Source organism: Pseudorca crassidens, chromosome 5 (assembly GCF_039906515.1).
Source record: "Pseudorca crassidens isolate mPseCra1 chromosome 5, mPseCra1.hap1, whole genome shotgun sequence".
NCBI classification, from domain to species: domain Eukaryota; kingdom Metazoa; phylum Chordata; class Mammalia; order Artiodactyla; family Delphinidae; genus Pseudorca; species Pseudorca crassidens.
Window position 1 is genome coordinate 89853201 of NC_090300.1, and position 16111 is coordinate 89869311.

Sequence of the window (16111 nt, forward strand, 5' to 3'; positions counted from 1 at the left end):
TTAACCTCTGCGTACTTAAGATTCAGGGATGGTTTTTCAGAATTGAGACTGGTGGAAAAGTATAATATTTTAAATAACTTGAAATAAAGTATTTTAAGAGTAACATGAGTTCATTGTAGAAAGTTTGGAAAATATAGAACCAACCAAAGATAACTTAATTCTAGTAATGTTTTCTAGAATATGCATTATTATAATTAGTCATAATTATGCAGATCTGGTTTTGAGTGTCAGCTCCCAGCTCTGTGCATTATTATTTCTGTGACTTGGAGCAATACCTCAAAAGCACCACTTTTCTCATTTGGGAAAGGGGGTTAATAATTGTTGCTGACATAATCATTAGTAATCCTTAAGTAGAACTTAGGGTGTGCTAGGTAGGGGTTCTGAGCACCTTGTGCATTTAATTAGTTCCGTTTTACAGCTAGTGGCAGAGCTGGGATGTGAACCCAGACAGTCTGGTTTTAGACTGTACTCTTAACTACTATGCTCCAGTGTGTCTCAGGATAGTATGTGCCTCATCGGGTTGTGGGATTAAATGTGAAGCTTTTAGCACAGGTAAGTGCTTTATTAGTATTGTGTGTGTATTAACATCATGAGAATATACTATATGCGCAGTTCTGTATTCTACTTTTTTTTTTTTTTTTGCGTTATGCGGGCCTCTCACTGTTGTGGTCTCTCCCGTTGCGGAGCACAGGCTCCGGACGCGTAGGCTCAGCAGCCATGGCTCACGGGCCCAGCCACTCCGTGGCATGTGGTATCTTCCCAGCCCGGGGCACGAACCCGTGTCCCCTGCATCGGCAGGTGGACTCTCAACCACTGCGCCACCAGGGAAGCTCCTGTATTCTACTTTTTACACTGAACTTTCTATGTATTTTCCTACATTCTTCATAATGTAATTTTAATGAATACATAATGCATCATTTAGACATACTGACATTTTATGATTCCCCTTTGTTTCTGCCAAGTAAATCGAAGATCTAAGTGGTTAAAGAGTAAAATACATAAGAAAGCTTTTTTGAATAACCATTATATTTTTCCATATCTTTTTTTATAACAGCATTGTTGAGATATAACTCACAGACCATAAAATTTAGCCCTTTAAAGTATACAGTTTAGAGTTTTTTAGTATATTCACAGTTTTGCAACCATCACAACTATCTAATTCCAGGACATTTTCATCACCGCCAAAAGAAACCCTGTACCCATTAGCAGTGGCTCTCCATTTCCTCCTCCCCCCAGACCCTCCCAACCACTAATCTACTTTATGTCTTTATGGACTTGCCTATCCTGGACATTTCATATAAATGGAATCATATAATTTATGACCTTTGGTGTCTGGCCTCTTTCTCTTAGCATAATATTTTCAAGGTTCATCCATGTTGTAGCATGTGTCAGTACTTCATTCCTTATTATTGCTAAATAATATTACAGAATATGAATATACAATATTTTATTTATCCCTTCTTCAGTTAGTGGATATTTGGGATGTTTCCACTTTTTGTCTATTAAGAATAATGTTGCTATGAACATTCATGTCCAAGTTTTTGTGTGGACATAAGTTTTCAATTCTTTCAGCTATATATGTGGGACTAGAATTGCTGAGTCATGTAGTAACTCTGTGTTTAACTTTTTTAGGAACTGCCAAACTGTTTTCCAAAGTGGCTATGCCATTTTGCACCCCGCTAGTGATATATAGGGATTCCAATTTCTCCACATTCTTGCCAAAGCTTGTTATTTACATCTTTTTGATTATAACCATCCTGGTGGGTGTAAGGTAATATCTCATTATGGTTTTGATTTGCGTTTAATGACTGGTGATCTTGAACATCTCTTCACATGTTTATTGGCCATTTGTAGTATCTTCTTTGGGGAAATGTGTATTCAAATCCCTTAGCCATTTTATTTATTTATTTTTTCTTTCTTTTTTTAAAAAAATTTAAAATTTGTTTTTGGCTGCATTAGGTTTTCGTTGCTGCGCGTGTGTTTTCTCTAGTTGCACCGAGTAGGGGCTACTCTCCGTTGCGGTGTGCAGGCTTCTCATTGCAGTGGCTTCTCTTGTTGCGGAGCATGGGCTCTAGGCACGCAGGCTTCAGTAGTTGTGGCACATGCGCTCAGTAGTTGTGGCTCGCGGACTCTAGAGTGCAGGCTCAGTAGTTTTGGCGCACAGGTTTAGTTGCTCTGTGGCATGTGGGATCTTCCCGGACCAGGGCTCAAACCTGTGTCCCCTGCATTGGCAGGCGGATTCTTAACCACTGTGCCGCCAGGGAAGCCCCCTTAGCCATTTTAAAATTGGATTTTTTGTTGTTGAGTTGTAAGAGTTCTTTATATATTCTGGATACAAGTTACTTATTAGATATATGATTTGCAAATGTTTTCTCTCATTCTTTTGGTTGTCTCTTCACTTTCTTGATGGTGTCCTTTGAAGCACAAAAGTTTTAAATTTTGATGGAGCCCAATTTATTTATTTTTTGGTTGATTGTGTTTTTAGTGTCATTTCTGAGAAACCATTGCTTAACCCAAGGTTCATGAAGATTTATGCTTATGTTATCTTCTAGGAGTTTTGTACTTTTAGCTCTTACATTTAAGTCTGTGATTCATTTTAAGTTAATTTTTTCTTACATGTTGTGAAGTAGGGGGTCTTACTTCATTCTTTTTCATATGGATATCCAGTTGTCCCAGCACCATTAATTTAAAAGACTGTTCTTTCCCCATTGAATTGTTTCTTGGCACCCTTGTTGAATATAAACTGACCATAAGTTTAAAGTTTTGTTTTGGACTCTTGGTTCTATTCCATTCCATATCTTTTAAAATGGCATATATGGCTCTGCAATTTACTGTGTGACCTTCCCAGTCAGTTAACTCTTTGTCCCTTAGTTTTCTCATCTATAAAATGAGTAACAAATAGTAAATACTTCATGGGATTATTGTGAGGATTAAAGGAGATAATATATGGGAAGAGTTTAGAACAGTACCTGGCTTGAAGAAAGTACTTAGTAGCTAATTCCATCATTATAACCACCACCACTGTCATCATCATCATCGCCATCATCACCATCACTATGATAACACTTAAATGTTATTCTCTAACTTGTATGTGACTTATCTCCTTTGCTGGATTGTACGTTCTGAAATTAGATACCATGCTTAAAGAGTGAATGTGGTTGCTAAGAGTTATAGGACAGAGGGCCAATTCCTGAGAAATACTTGCATTTAGTCATCTTTATTCACAGTAGACTAAATGATTTTTTTCAAAGATGTACTTAAGGAAAATACTAGAGTCTTTGTTTTAGGATAATTTGGAGTAAGGGGGTCAGCTGGAAAGTTCTGTAATTATTTAGGTGTTAAAGAAGTTCTGGAATTGGAGTCATGTATATGTGTTGCTTTTTAAAACATGTGTATCCTCAAATCCTAGTGTTCAGGCACTGTGAGTCTTTTTCTAATTTTGTATGATGTTTAGTCTAATGTCCTTAGCATTGCATTTTAAAAGTGCCAAGCAACTGTTGGCCATTTTCATATTCTAGTTTAGTATCAATAATCACCCCCATTTAGTATTATGTGAAAAATATACTAGAGATCGTATCATAACTCATTCATTCTCTAAACTTTAGCCACCTTTATTTTAAGGTAAGTACGTATGTGTCTGGTAGTGACTTTGAGTGTTAGATGCTTAAAAAAGAACCCCAACTATCTCTTGCTCTCCTTCTCTTACATTCACATTGTTCACATGTGATTGACATTTCCTCTATTCATTGTGAACTTGTGTAGCAGGTGACAATGCTTATGACTGCTGTCAGATAGATCTCTGCCTTAGGTCATACTTGCTTCATTCCTAGGGTTCTTTATTAATCACATATATTTAATTTGTTGATTTGAAACCTCTTTTATCATAGTTATCAGTATCAACTTTCTAATAATTATGAAGTGAAAGAACCAAGTCTTTTGGTAGCCTGTTCCTTTCAGTATACTTAAAGTTCTCGTCTGATGTTTTAAAATTTATTTTCTTAGATATCTTTTTCCCTCTCTGGTGATGATTAATTATTAGTTTTTTCATGTATTTTTAAAATTTTATATGATTATTACTCCTAGATGTCATTTGTCAGAGTGAACCGTTACGGTCCCCGTGGAGGAGGAAGGAAAGCACTGAAAGTAAAGAAGAAAACGTCAGTAAAGCAAGAATGGGATGTAAGTCTAGGTGGGATAATACACGGTATAACGTTACATGGAAGGAATAAGTGTGATGACATGGCCTTAGTCACTCAGGATGGTGCTCTGAATGGGGCTTAGCATGTGATATGGTGGAATGGGTTTCTGGGCATGTTATTGGGTTGGCCAAAACGTTTGTTTCGTTTTAAGTAAAAATAAAAGACATTTTTCATTTTCACCAAGAACTTTATTGAACAACGTATTCATTAACCGAATGAACTTTTTGGCCAATCCCATATCCTAAGTCTTGGAGGGAAGAGCAGATGCCTTTGGGGAATTTTTTAAAAATATGCATGTTGAGGCTATAGCTCTACCTCTTTTTAAGAATTGAAATCTTGGGGCTTCCCTGGTGGCGCAGCGGTTGAGAATCTGCCTGCCAGTGTAGGGGACACGGGTTCGAGCCCTGGTCTGGGAAGATCCCACATGCCGTGGAGCAACTAGGCCCGTGAGCCACAACTACTGAGCCTGTGCGTCTGGAGCCTGCGCTCTGCAACAAGAGAGGCTGCAACAGTGAGAGTCCCACGCACTGCGATGAAGAGTGGCCCCCGCTTGCCACAACTAGAGAAAGCCCTCGCACAGAAAGGAAGACCCAACACAGCCAAAAATAAATTAATTAAAAAAAGAAAAGAAGGGAAGGGATTTCCTTTCTCTTCTCTCCTTTAAAAAAAAAAAAACAAAAAAAAAAACACCTGAAATCTTAAGTGGGTGGGGAGTGTGTTTTTAAAAAGTCCCTCACCTCTACTTTGAGAACTCACTGCTTTAAGGCAACTGTAGTTAACCTGAAATCTGAAATTTTTTGGTACATATTTTAGATTTGTCCATAGCAATCTGTGATATCATAATCATGTGAGTGGCATTTTTGACTGAAAAAGTGGGTGATCCTTGCTGTCTTACCCCTCACATTGTTTTTTGCTCATCTCCAGAGATTTGTCAATTTCAGTACAAAGGTTCTCCTAAGATGTAAGACTGGTCTCAGGTATCTGAGACATGATCCCTGGCTCCTACCCTGAGTACCACTTGGTATTATCAAGGGGATTTTTATCTTTTGGAGTTGGGTACTTTGGTTTGGACCATGAGACTTTGGGTACTTTTACTTTCTGTTGTGAAGATTAACTGGTCAGGGACTAGTTTGGATCTTACGGATTCTTTTGGACTTAGAACCTTCTGGGTTGTGGCCAACCACCTTAGCCAGGTATCCTGGGAAAACTGACAGCCTTAGAAAGTGGGGCAGGGGGATTTCTCTATGTTTAGATTGCTTTGTTGCCATGTGATTGGCTATAAAATAGTATAAGGATATGACTCTTAAGGTAATGATACTGATTAAAAGGTGAAAAAATACACCTTAACATTTATGTTATCATAATGTTAACATTATGTTATCATGAAAAAATGATAACATAAGTTGTCCCCTTCAGAGCGGTTACTTTGGGAAGTTCCATATTTATTTTGCTATGCTGCTGTTGCTCAAAACATAATTGAAAACCATTATTTGAAATTGCATTCAGAACCTTCCTCATTTACTTTATATTATCTCCAGTGGTGGAAAAAACTTTGTTTTCTGAAGGTAAATGGAACTTGAAAGTAGTTATAGCTCATTTGGTGTGAATGGTAAATGAGGAAGGAGAGATCAACTGAATAATACTGTTTTGATGAAAATATTGAGGCATTTTCTGAAATGGCTTGTAAATTAGATTTAAAGGCAATTTCAGAAGAAAATACAGTTGACCCTTGAACAACATGGGGGTTAGGGGCACCGACCCTCTGCACAGTCGAAAATCCACGTATAACTTTACAGTTGGCCCTCTGTATCTGTGGTTTTGCGTCCATGGATTCAGCCAACTGTGGATTGTGTCACACTGTAGTATGTATTGAAAAATATCGACACATAAGTAGACCTGTGTTCAAACCCATGTTGTTCAAGAGTCACCTGTAGTTTTAAGCAATAGTAGTATAAATGAAATTATATTTTCTCCCATGAAAGCTAATTCCAAGCATATCACTTATATGCCTAAATTTTTATTATGATTATTACAAACAATTCTCGGGAATTCCCTCATGGTCCAGTGGTTAGGACTTGGCACTTTCACTGCTGAAGGCCCAGGTTCAATCCCTGGTCGGGGAACTAAGATCCCATAAGCCACGTGGCATGGCCAGAAAAACCCCCCAAAAAAACAATTCTCATGATCTTACTGTTGTATCTTGTAAGATATGGAAGGAATAAATCAATATGGAAGGAATAACAGTTTTAGTATATAAAAGACTTGAGCTAAATACAAACTATGGCCCAAAGGTTAAGTCTTTGAATACATCAGAAGCTATTTCACTAGGCTCAGTTCTGTATATTTCTCTTAGAATTAAAAGTCTACATTGCTTTTTTCCCTGCCTTACCAAATCTGTATAACACAAATGGCTGAAGTCATTTTGGAAAGGACCAAATTGCAGGGCTGCTACTCAGAGCTGTGCAGGCTGTGCACTGCACAATTCCAAGGGGCACTATTTACATGGCCTGTGATATCAACGGAACCACCTGAGTTGTGCAATGTGGAAGCCCTGCCATTTGGTTTAGTGCCTTTTTACTTGAGTGACTGTTTTCACATTTTATGAAATAATACAATACCCTCAAAATTTGTCTCTCGTTATGATAGGTTCTATGCTTAAGGTGTTGGCATGGGCACAAATTGAACCTCTACTTTTTGAATTATGTACTACCCGGTTGTTTTCATTATTTTAATATAATGTATGCTTGCTTGGTGAATTTAGTGCTTAATTTCTGTGAGACACTTAAAAATAGTCAGTTATTTTCTACAAGACACCTAAAAGTAATCCATGTTAATATTTAAATTGAGAATTTAATTCTCAAGGAAAGACTTTTTGGTCTCAGGATTTTGAATCCATTTTCAGCCATTAAAATTCAGCATATACTAATATTTTGTAAGAAACCTTTTGCTTTTTAAAGAAAGTTCATCCTTTGTTTTTTTTGCAGAACACTGTAACTGATCTAACAGTTCATCGGGCAACTCCTGAAGATCTGGTAAGTTTACTATTGAAAGTTAAGTCGTTTGTTCATCATCTTATTTGATATTTGATACTTGATACTTCTAACCTACAGAATAGAAACCAGAGGCACTTCTTAGAAGTTGTTCAGTTATTTTTAATCTTGCTTATGTCTATATAAAATCAAAAAGTGTATGTCCTGGGCTTCCTTATTTTACTTAGGCATATCAGTTAGCATGCATTATAATTTCATTAGATAGGTTTGGTTTACAGTTCAAATCTCTCTAGTCCAGTATTTTCCTGTACACATTTATCGTCTTTTCCTATCTGTAGATATCACTAGCATTATTTACCATTACTTCCCTATACAAAAACATACATTATAATTTATTTCTTGAACATGCCATGTACATTTCCACATTTGAGCCCCAGTTCCTGCTATCCTCTTTACTTGGAACAGTTTCCCTACCTTCTTCTCCTCCTCTACAAATCTTACTTTGCTTCCTTATCCTAGTTCAAGTTTTACTTTAAAAAAAAAAGCTTTTATTACAGGTTTGTTTGTTTTTTTAAACAGCTTTATTAAGATATAAATCACATAACATAAAATCCACCCTTTTAAAGTGTACAATTCATTGCTTTTTAGTATATTCACAGAGTTATGCAACCATCATCACTTTCTAATTTTATAACATTTTCATCACTCCCCCAAAAGTAACCCTTTATCCATTAACAGTCACTCTCTGTGCCCCACCCCTCCAATCCCTGGCAACAACTAATCTGTTTTATGTCTCTATGGATTTGCCTATTCTGGACGTTTCATATAAATGCAATATAATATGTATTCTTTTATATCTGGCTTCTTTCTTTTAGCGTAATGTTTTCAAGGTTCATCCATGTTGTAGTATCGGTACTTCATTCCTTATTATTGCCAAATACTATTTTGTTTACGGATATACCGTGTTTTATTTATCCATTTATCAGTTGTTGGACATTTGGGTTGTTTCTACTTTTTGACTGTTAAAGATAATGCTGCTATGAATATTCATGTACAAGTTTTTGTGTGAACATACGCTCTTAGTCTCTTGGGCGTATACCTGGAAGTAGAATTGCTGAGTCATATGATATCTCTATATTTAACTTTCTGAGGAACTGCCAAACTGTTTTCTAAAGTGGCTGCACCATTTACATTCTTACCAGCATGTATGAGGGTTCCAATTTTTCCACATCCCTTGCCAGCATTTGTCATTGTCATCTTTGTGGTTTTAGTTCCCTAGGGGGTATAAAGTGGAATCTCATTGTAGTTTTGATTTGCATTTCCCTAATGACTAATGACATTGAGTATCCTTTCATATATTTATTGGCCATTTGTAGTATCTTCTTTGGAGGAATGTCTCTTCAAGTCTCTTAGTTATTTGAAAATTTCCATAGGAAATATGTGACAACTATGAACTGGGCTTGATGAAGAGAGGGACACAAAAAGTAAAATAAAATAAAAATAAAATTGGATTATTTGTGTTTTTATTGTTGAGTAGTAGGAGTTCTTTATATATTCTGGATATGTTTCTTATCAGATATATGATTTGCAAATATTTTCTTCCATTCTGTTGGTTGTGTTTTAGCTTTCTTGATAGTATCCTTTGAAACGTAAAAGTTTTAAATTTTGATGAAGTCCAATTTATCTAATTGTTTTCTTTTGTCACTTGTAGCTTTAGTGTCATATCTAAGAAACCATTGTCTAACCAAGGTTCACAAATATTTACTTCTATGTTTTTGTCTGGGAGTTTTAAAGTTTTGGCTCTCATGTTTAGGCCTTTCATCCATTTTGAATTAATTTTTGTGTATGGTGTGAGGTAGGAGTCCAGCTTCATTCTTTTGCAAGTGGATATCCAATTGTCTAAGCACCATTTATTAAAAAGACTGTTCTTTTCACATTGAATTGTCTTGGCACCCTTGTTGAAAATCAATTGTCTGTAAAGATAAGGGTTTATTTTGGACTCTCATTTCTATTCCACTGATTTGTATGTCTATCGTTATGCTAGTACCATACTCTCTTGATTATTGTAGTAAGTTTGAAGTCCTACTCTTTGAAGCTGCCTAACAGTTGCTTTCTTCTCTGAACTGTTGTACTTACTACCTACATAAGGCATTGAGTATATGCCATCTAATGCATGTCATTTATCTTTATATGCATATGTCCAATCTCTGGGCAGATTATTAATGTTTTTGAGGGATAGAGGCCGTATCTTAATGTCTTTGTGGGCCTAGGAATCTTAATCGTAGTATGTACTCATTAAATGTTTGTTGAGGATAATAATGATGCCCAGATGACTTAAAATTTTTTTATTATGAAAAATTTCAAACTCATGTGAAAATAGCGACAAAAGTATAAAGAACTCCCATATACTGTTCACCTAGATATAATAGTTATGAAAATTTTGCCATACTTGTTTCATTTATCTTACCCTTTGCTTCTTCACTGGAGCATTTTAAAGCAAAGCCCAGAGGACATGTCGTTTTGTGTCTACATATTCAGTTTACGTTAAAAAAAATAGATATTTTCATATATAACCACAATACCATTATCATGCCTGACAAAAGTAACACTAATATTTTGGTATTACCTAATCCCAATCCATATTCAGATTTCCCCGATTGTCTCAAAAATGTCATCTTCATTTGTTCTTTGTGAATCAGAATGCTTACATAATATTTGGTTGTTAGTCTCTTAATGGACTGATTTCATATTTACATGGTGCACACTCAGTAGTACATTTTATCAGATGACATACAGGTTTTGTTCATATTCATAGTTCTGAATACTAGAGTGCTTGTAAAGCCAATATCTGCTTTTGTTCCTTAGCCACCTTAGTGAACTCCTCCCTTCTAACTCTTAAGCTGTGGCTCATATCTCTGCTTCTGCTTCTGGAATTCCACTTCCTTGGAGTCCTGCATCTCCATGGACCCACTTCCACATGCAGCCATTGCAGGGCTATAAAAACACTGCATTGTGAGCTCTTGGTGGTGATGTGAATATCATGGAATGGGTGTGCCTTTGCCAGAGATAACTCAGTGGATTTTGTGCCTTTTATGTCATACTCAGTCTGTGTGTGTGTGTGTGTGTGTGTGTGTGTGTGTTTATAATTGTACATGTACACACATATGTAACTGAAAAATTTAACAAAAGAATTCTTTTTTTTTTTTTTAATTTATTTATTTATGGCTGTGTTGGGTCTTTGTTTCTGTGTGAGGGCTTTCTCTAGCTGTGGCAAGCGGGGGTCACTCTTCATCGCGGTGCACGGGCCTCTTACTATCGCGGCCTCTCTTGTTGCGGAGCACAGGCTCCAGACGCGCAGGCTCAGTAATTGTGGCTCACGGGCCCAGTTGCTTCGCGGCATGTGGGATCTTCCCAGACTAGGGCTCGAACCCGTGTCCCCTGCATTGGCAGGCAGATTCTCACCCACTGAGCCACCAGGGAAGCCCCAACAAACGAATTCTTAACTTTTATTATGTGCAATGTGTTCTTAATATTTTCTATTCTATATTCTATTTTTTAAAAATGTTGGTTTTGATCCACTAATTTATTTTACCACCCATTAAGTGAGTCCCAAGATGCAGTTTGCAAAACACTACTTTATTGGATAGTCTTGTACAAAAGAAGTAGAAATTAATATTCTTTCATTTTGTGTTTTGGCTAGGTCTACTAGTTTGTTTTATTTATTTATTTTTTGGCCATATCACATGACTTGTGGCATCTCAGTACCCGACCAGGGATTAAACCCAGGCCACAGCAGTGAAAGCCCAGAATCCTACCCATTAGGCCACCAGGGAACTCCCTAGGTCTACTAGTTTTAGATACTTCTTTTTCAAAAAATCATTTTTGAAAAAAAAAAATCATTTTTGAAAATTTAGGAGATGGTGAAAATTTTGTGAATATATATGTGTGTATATATATATTATATATATATATAATATATATATACATATACTGGACTAGAAAAAATTTAAAAAATGAACTAGGTTAGGTTGTCCTACCATCTGAATAGGCAAGTTCTTTGTTCCTGAAACATTCTTTTATATATTTTTTCTTCCATATAGATCCGTCGTCATGAAATACACAAATCGAAGAATAGAGCATTAGTACACTGGGAGCTCCAAGAAAAAGCTTTGAAGAGAAAATGGAAGAAGCAGAAACCAGAAATTTCTAATCTTGAGAAAAGGAGATTGTCTATCCTGAAGGAGGTAATGCTAAACTGCATCATCTGTAGACTTAGAAAGAAAAGAAGAGGTAAATAGGTGTCTCTCTTTTTCCGCATATTTGATTCACATTGGACAGACTCTGATCATTATCGTGTCCTTACGCAATGATCTACAGGTAGACTTTGGAAAAAGGAGCAGAGTGACGATTATAGTCTAGTTTTGTGATTTGAATTCCCGCTCTTCAGCTTACTAGCCAGGTGACCTTAAATTGTTAACTTCTCAGCCTGAATTTTCTTATCTTTAAACTGGAGTAACAGTATTTGCCTGATTGTACTGTTAGGAGATTTCAGTGATAAAATATTACTAAAGTGATTAGGACAGTCCTTGGCACATAATTAGTGTCATATATATATATAAAGCTGCTATAATTATTTTTCTCAGTTCAACAACGATGCTGTTAGATTACTCTGCAAAAAAAAAAAAATGTGTGCTAGTCCAACAAATTAGTAAGGCACTTGTCTTTGGCTTAATCTTTTGTCAGATGTAGGGTGTTTGAATAAGTAATCAGAGTGGGTAGGAATACATATTATGGAAAATAAGAGGAAACTGCAGCAAAACCCTTCTTTTATTTGGGCTAAAGTCATTGTAAAAGAAGTGCCTGTTTTCTTCTTGTTCAGTGTTGGAGCTTATGGCACGTGGCTGTCTGGGTGACCTGCTGCAGCTTTAAGTCACATTCTGTCTTTTGAGGAATTTGTTAGGCTTTTTAGTGAAATATGAAAGTCATAACTTTATATATCATGAGGAAGAAGTATATCTCCCAAATAAATGTTTACATGAGCTTGTAAAAAGAACAGTGGATTGAGAGAATGGTTCTTTAGAGGTACGTGTCTTTTGGTGATCTTAGGCAAGTCACCTACATTTAAATGTTACATGGTAATTCTCCATGAAAGGCCTAAGAGCACAGATCTGGCCAGGGAAAAAGGCAGCCCCTTTGAGGTGACTCTGGGCTTTAGTTTCCCCTCCCTAGTGGCCCCTGCTCATGTCCTGAATCCCTTATACCTTGTAGATGTGGTAGAATTAGGGATTGAAGAAGAGTGGTAAGAGAAGGTGGGTGAAATTTCTCTGCCTTCTTTCTATAATGCGGCTTCTTCATGCCCTAGCGTAGTGTTTATCAACTCTGACTGATTCTAATTTCCATTTAAAAAATTCCCATTTGGGTTTCCCTGGTGGCGCAGTGGTTGAGAGTCCGTCTGCCGATGCAGGGGACACGGGTTCGTGTCCCGGTCTGGGAAGATCCCACATGCTGTGGAGCGGCTGGGCCCGTGAGCCATGGCCGCTGAGCCTGCGCATCCGGAGCCTGTGCTCCTCAACGGGAGAGGCCACAACAGTGAGAGGCCCGCGTACCGCAAAAAAAAAAAAAAAAAAAAAAAAATTCCCATTAAAAAAAAAAACAGTATCTGGACTCAGACATATTTATACTCAGGTATTCTAATTCAGTGGATCTGGGATGCAGCCCCACTTAGGTATTTTTAAGACAGTTGCTATGTAATTTTTAATATTTTGCTAGGGTTGAGAACCTCTGCTATTAGTGGGATTTAGGCATTTCCCTTTAACAACATATTTTGGAGGTTTTGCTATGTCAGTATTTAGAAATCTACCTCTTCTTTTTTAATGGCCAGGTAGTATATGGATATACCACAATTTATTTATCTAGTGCTTTATTAGTGGACATTGGGGATGTGTATCAGAGCATGGTATAAGCACCTGGAAAAAAAGAAGACCCCAGAATATACTGGTTTAAACAAAATAGAAATCTATTTCACTTTTATGGAACAGCTCAGATATACATGGTAGTGGTAGGGGGAGCTCTGGTCCTTTATTACAGGGCTTCCATGTCTGAGTTTGCAGTGGCTGTTCCAGCTTCCTTCAGATGTTTCCCAGGCAGCATGAAGTGGGGAAGAGAATGCACGTTACTCCCTTTACGTATCACCCAGAAGCTCTGGCTTCTCTCCCATTGTCCAGAACTTCATCAAGTGACCACTGTCACCTGCAAGGGTGGTTGGGAAATTAGCTATGTATTTGGCTAACTTGGGAGTTCTGCTGTTAAAGAGAAAACAGAAAGAAAGGCTATTGGTGGATAAGTAGCAGTGTCTGCCACCGACAGATTATTTCCTGCCTTGTCACTATAAATGATGTAATGAATATCCTTGAATATGTTTTTGAGTACATGTATAAATATATGTGTAGGATAAATTCTTAAAAGTGGAATTGCTGAGTCAAAGGATTCGTACATCTATTATTTCAGTGTTGCTATATTTGTAATGTCTGTGATAAGGTATGTGAGGGGACCAAAGGAAGAGTCCTCCTTGGGCATATCCACCTAGGTTTTATCATTATGTGTTAGAGCTACCAGGACCCGTCCCCCAGAAGCTGGGCTCCTAGATTAACGTAAATTAAGAAAAAAGCTCTTTGACCAGCATAGTCTTAGATTTCATTTGCTGTATGATCCACTCATGCCATGGGAATCAAGCAAATAAGAGTCCAAATCCAAATCAGAGAGAGGGAGGCTTTGATAAAGATTTTGTAAATTTTAAAAGTATATTAACTAACCTAGTCTCTTTGTACTTTCCCAATTCTGTCTGGTTTTCATTACCAGAGAGCAAAACTGCTAGCATGAGAAGTTTCTAATAATGTTTTTGAAGGGACCTTGACTGATCTTTTGAAAATCCAAGATGTATTCTTGGATTAAGTTTGGTTTTGTGCTCTGCAAACCCATCTGGGGAATTAATATATACAGATGGGCCTGCAGAGATTGATTTGCCTATCATGAGGATGAGTTTTATCATAGAGGAGTGATAAAGAAATCCAGAAGGAGCAACAGAAAGCCAATGCTCTGACCTCTGGCCGCTCAAGCTGTCTGCCCCAAGGAGCCTGGGCAGGGACTAGAAGGGAGAGGGCTGCAGGGCAGTGGGTTTTCTGGAGACCTCATTATAATTAGTATCAGGTCTTGATATGATAAAATTATTCCTCCACAATCTGCTTCTTTCAATTTATATCTCTTCATTTTGATAGGAAGTCAGTACCTTTTTTAAAAATAGTAAACAAAACTGCGGCTAGGAAATATATTTTGTATAATTTTTCTAGTATAAATGGTAGATTATAGTGCTCCATTTACTTTCTCTCCTAAACTCTAATGGCATGTGCTACAAGATGGCTAACCAGGGATGAAAATTTAAGTTGTAACAACATTCTCAAATGTCTCTAGAATTGTATACAGATTTAGTATACACTTCTGTATCTCTTGACAGGGCCTAGGATGCCAGTCTTCTGACTCCAAATGTGCTCTTTGTCCTGTGCCATTCCAAAACTAAGTCTTTGTGGAGAGAACAGATTCAGGACTTTATTCTCACTAACAGAGCCAGCCAACCTGTTTGGCTTTAGCAGGGGAAGAAGGGGAAAAAAGTCAGAATGTGACTCTTGTTATTTTTCTTCATGTCCTAAAACAGTAACTGAGGTCACATTGTATGCTTGTTTCCATAGTCTAGAGAAATTCTGGTAAGAGCATTTGTTACCAGATGTTTTGATTTGAGTCAGTGTTGGAAACTGGAAAATTTCCAATTTTGAGACTCCTTTCGGCCTAAGAATGCGATCTGGTGGTGGTAGGTGTTGACTTGGTTTCACTCTAGCCCGTGCATCCTTGCTTGTAACTGGGAAAATTCCTAAGTTGAAAGTGTAGAATCAGAGACACCGCGGTATTGGTATTTTTTGAGTTCTCATTTTTCCAGAATAAAAATCGAGCTTGTTTATAAATGCAGAAGCATCACTTTTTTGTTTAATGCCCCCAAAGTCGTGTCTCACGCCGTGTTTTTTAAGTTGTGGGTCATGACCCATTAGTGGATTATGAAATCACTTTAGTGGCTGAAACACCAAAGAGGCACACATCTGAGTTTATGGCTCAGAGATTCATGTTTAATCAGTGTTTTTCAAACTGTGGATCACAACTTTTTAATGGATTGTAAAATCAAGTTAGTGGATTGCAACCATCATTTGAAAAAATAGAATAGAAACTAAAAAGAAAATATCAGAGTGGTTATCAAAGAGTAAGTTTAAGCAAAGCTTTTATTTTGGTGTTTGTCTACATTTGTGTGTGGACTGGGTCATAATTTAATAATGTATTTCTTTGGATCAAAGCCAAGCATTTGAAATCCACTAATTATTATAATAGCTCCATCTACTGGTACTTAATGATATTGCCGCTGAAGGATTTGAGATGATTTTTAAGCTCCTGCCTTTGTATGGACTTTTCCTTTGTGATTTATTAAGTATATATATTTTTTCTGAATAATAATATTTATCACTAACATGTGTCTAGATTCTTAATGATCAATACCAGATGCAGGATGTATTGGAAAAATCTGATCATTTGATGGCTACAGCAAAAGATCTGTTTGTTGATTTTCCTCGTAGGCGCACAGGTAAAGTAGTCACATCAAACAAAATTTCTTTATCTTATTCATCAAAGCCCACATCTGGCTGTTTGAAAGAATTTAAAATCTTTTCTCAGTCATCATATTATTTCTATCACATGTGTTCTAGGGTGGATAGCATACAAGAGTTGTTAGACATAGATTTATTACAATTTATTTGCTTTTCACTAAGAATATTAACTATTACAAATTACTCAAGTTAAGGAAAGGTAAATTGTTATTATTTATTAAAA

General features: G+C 36.9%; 1 protein-coding gene across 6 annotated transcripts in view; it reads left to right on the top strand.

The window, feature by feature from the left end:
- Positions 1-16111, top strand: part of SPICE1 (spindle and centriole associated protein 1) — a 63220-nt gene that overhangs the window by 2712 nt on the left and 44397 nt on the right. For 5 of the 6 annotated variants that reach the window (XM_067738874.1, XM_067738875.1, XM_067738876.1 and 2 more), the window contains 4 exons: positions 4084-4179; positions 7184-7231; positions 11290-11433; positions 15764-15866. In XM_067738874.1, the coding sequence (XP_067594975.1) occupies positions 4084-4179; positions 7184-7231; positions 11290-11433; positions 15764-15866 (391 nt within the window). Of the gene's footprint in view, positions 1-3602; positions 3622-4083; positions 4180-7183; positions 7232-11289; positions 11434-15763; positions 15867-16111 lie in introns of those variants that run through there. The other variant, XM_067738878.1, reaches the window with a different exon arrangement.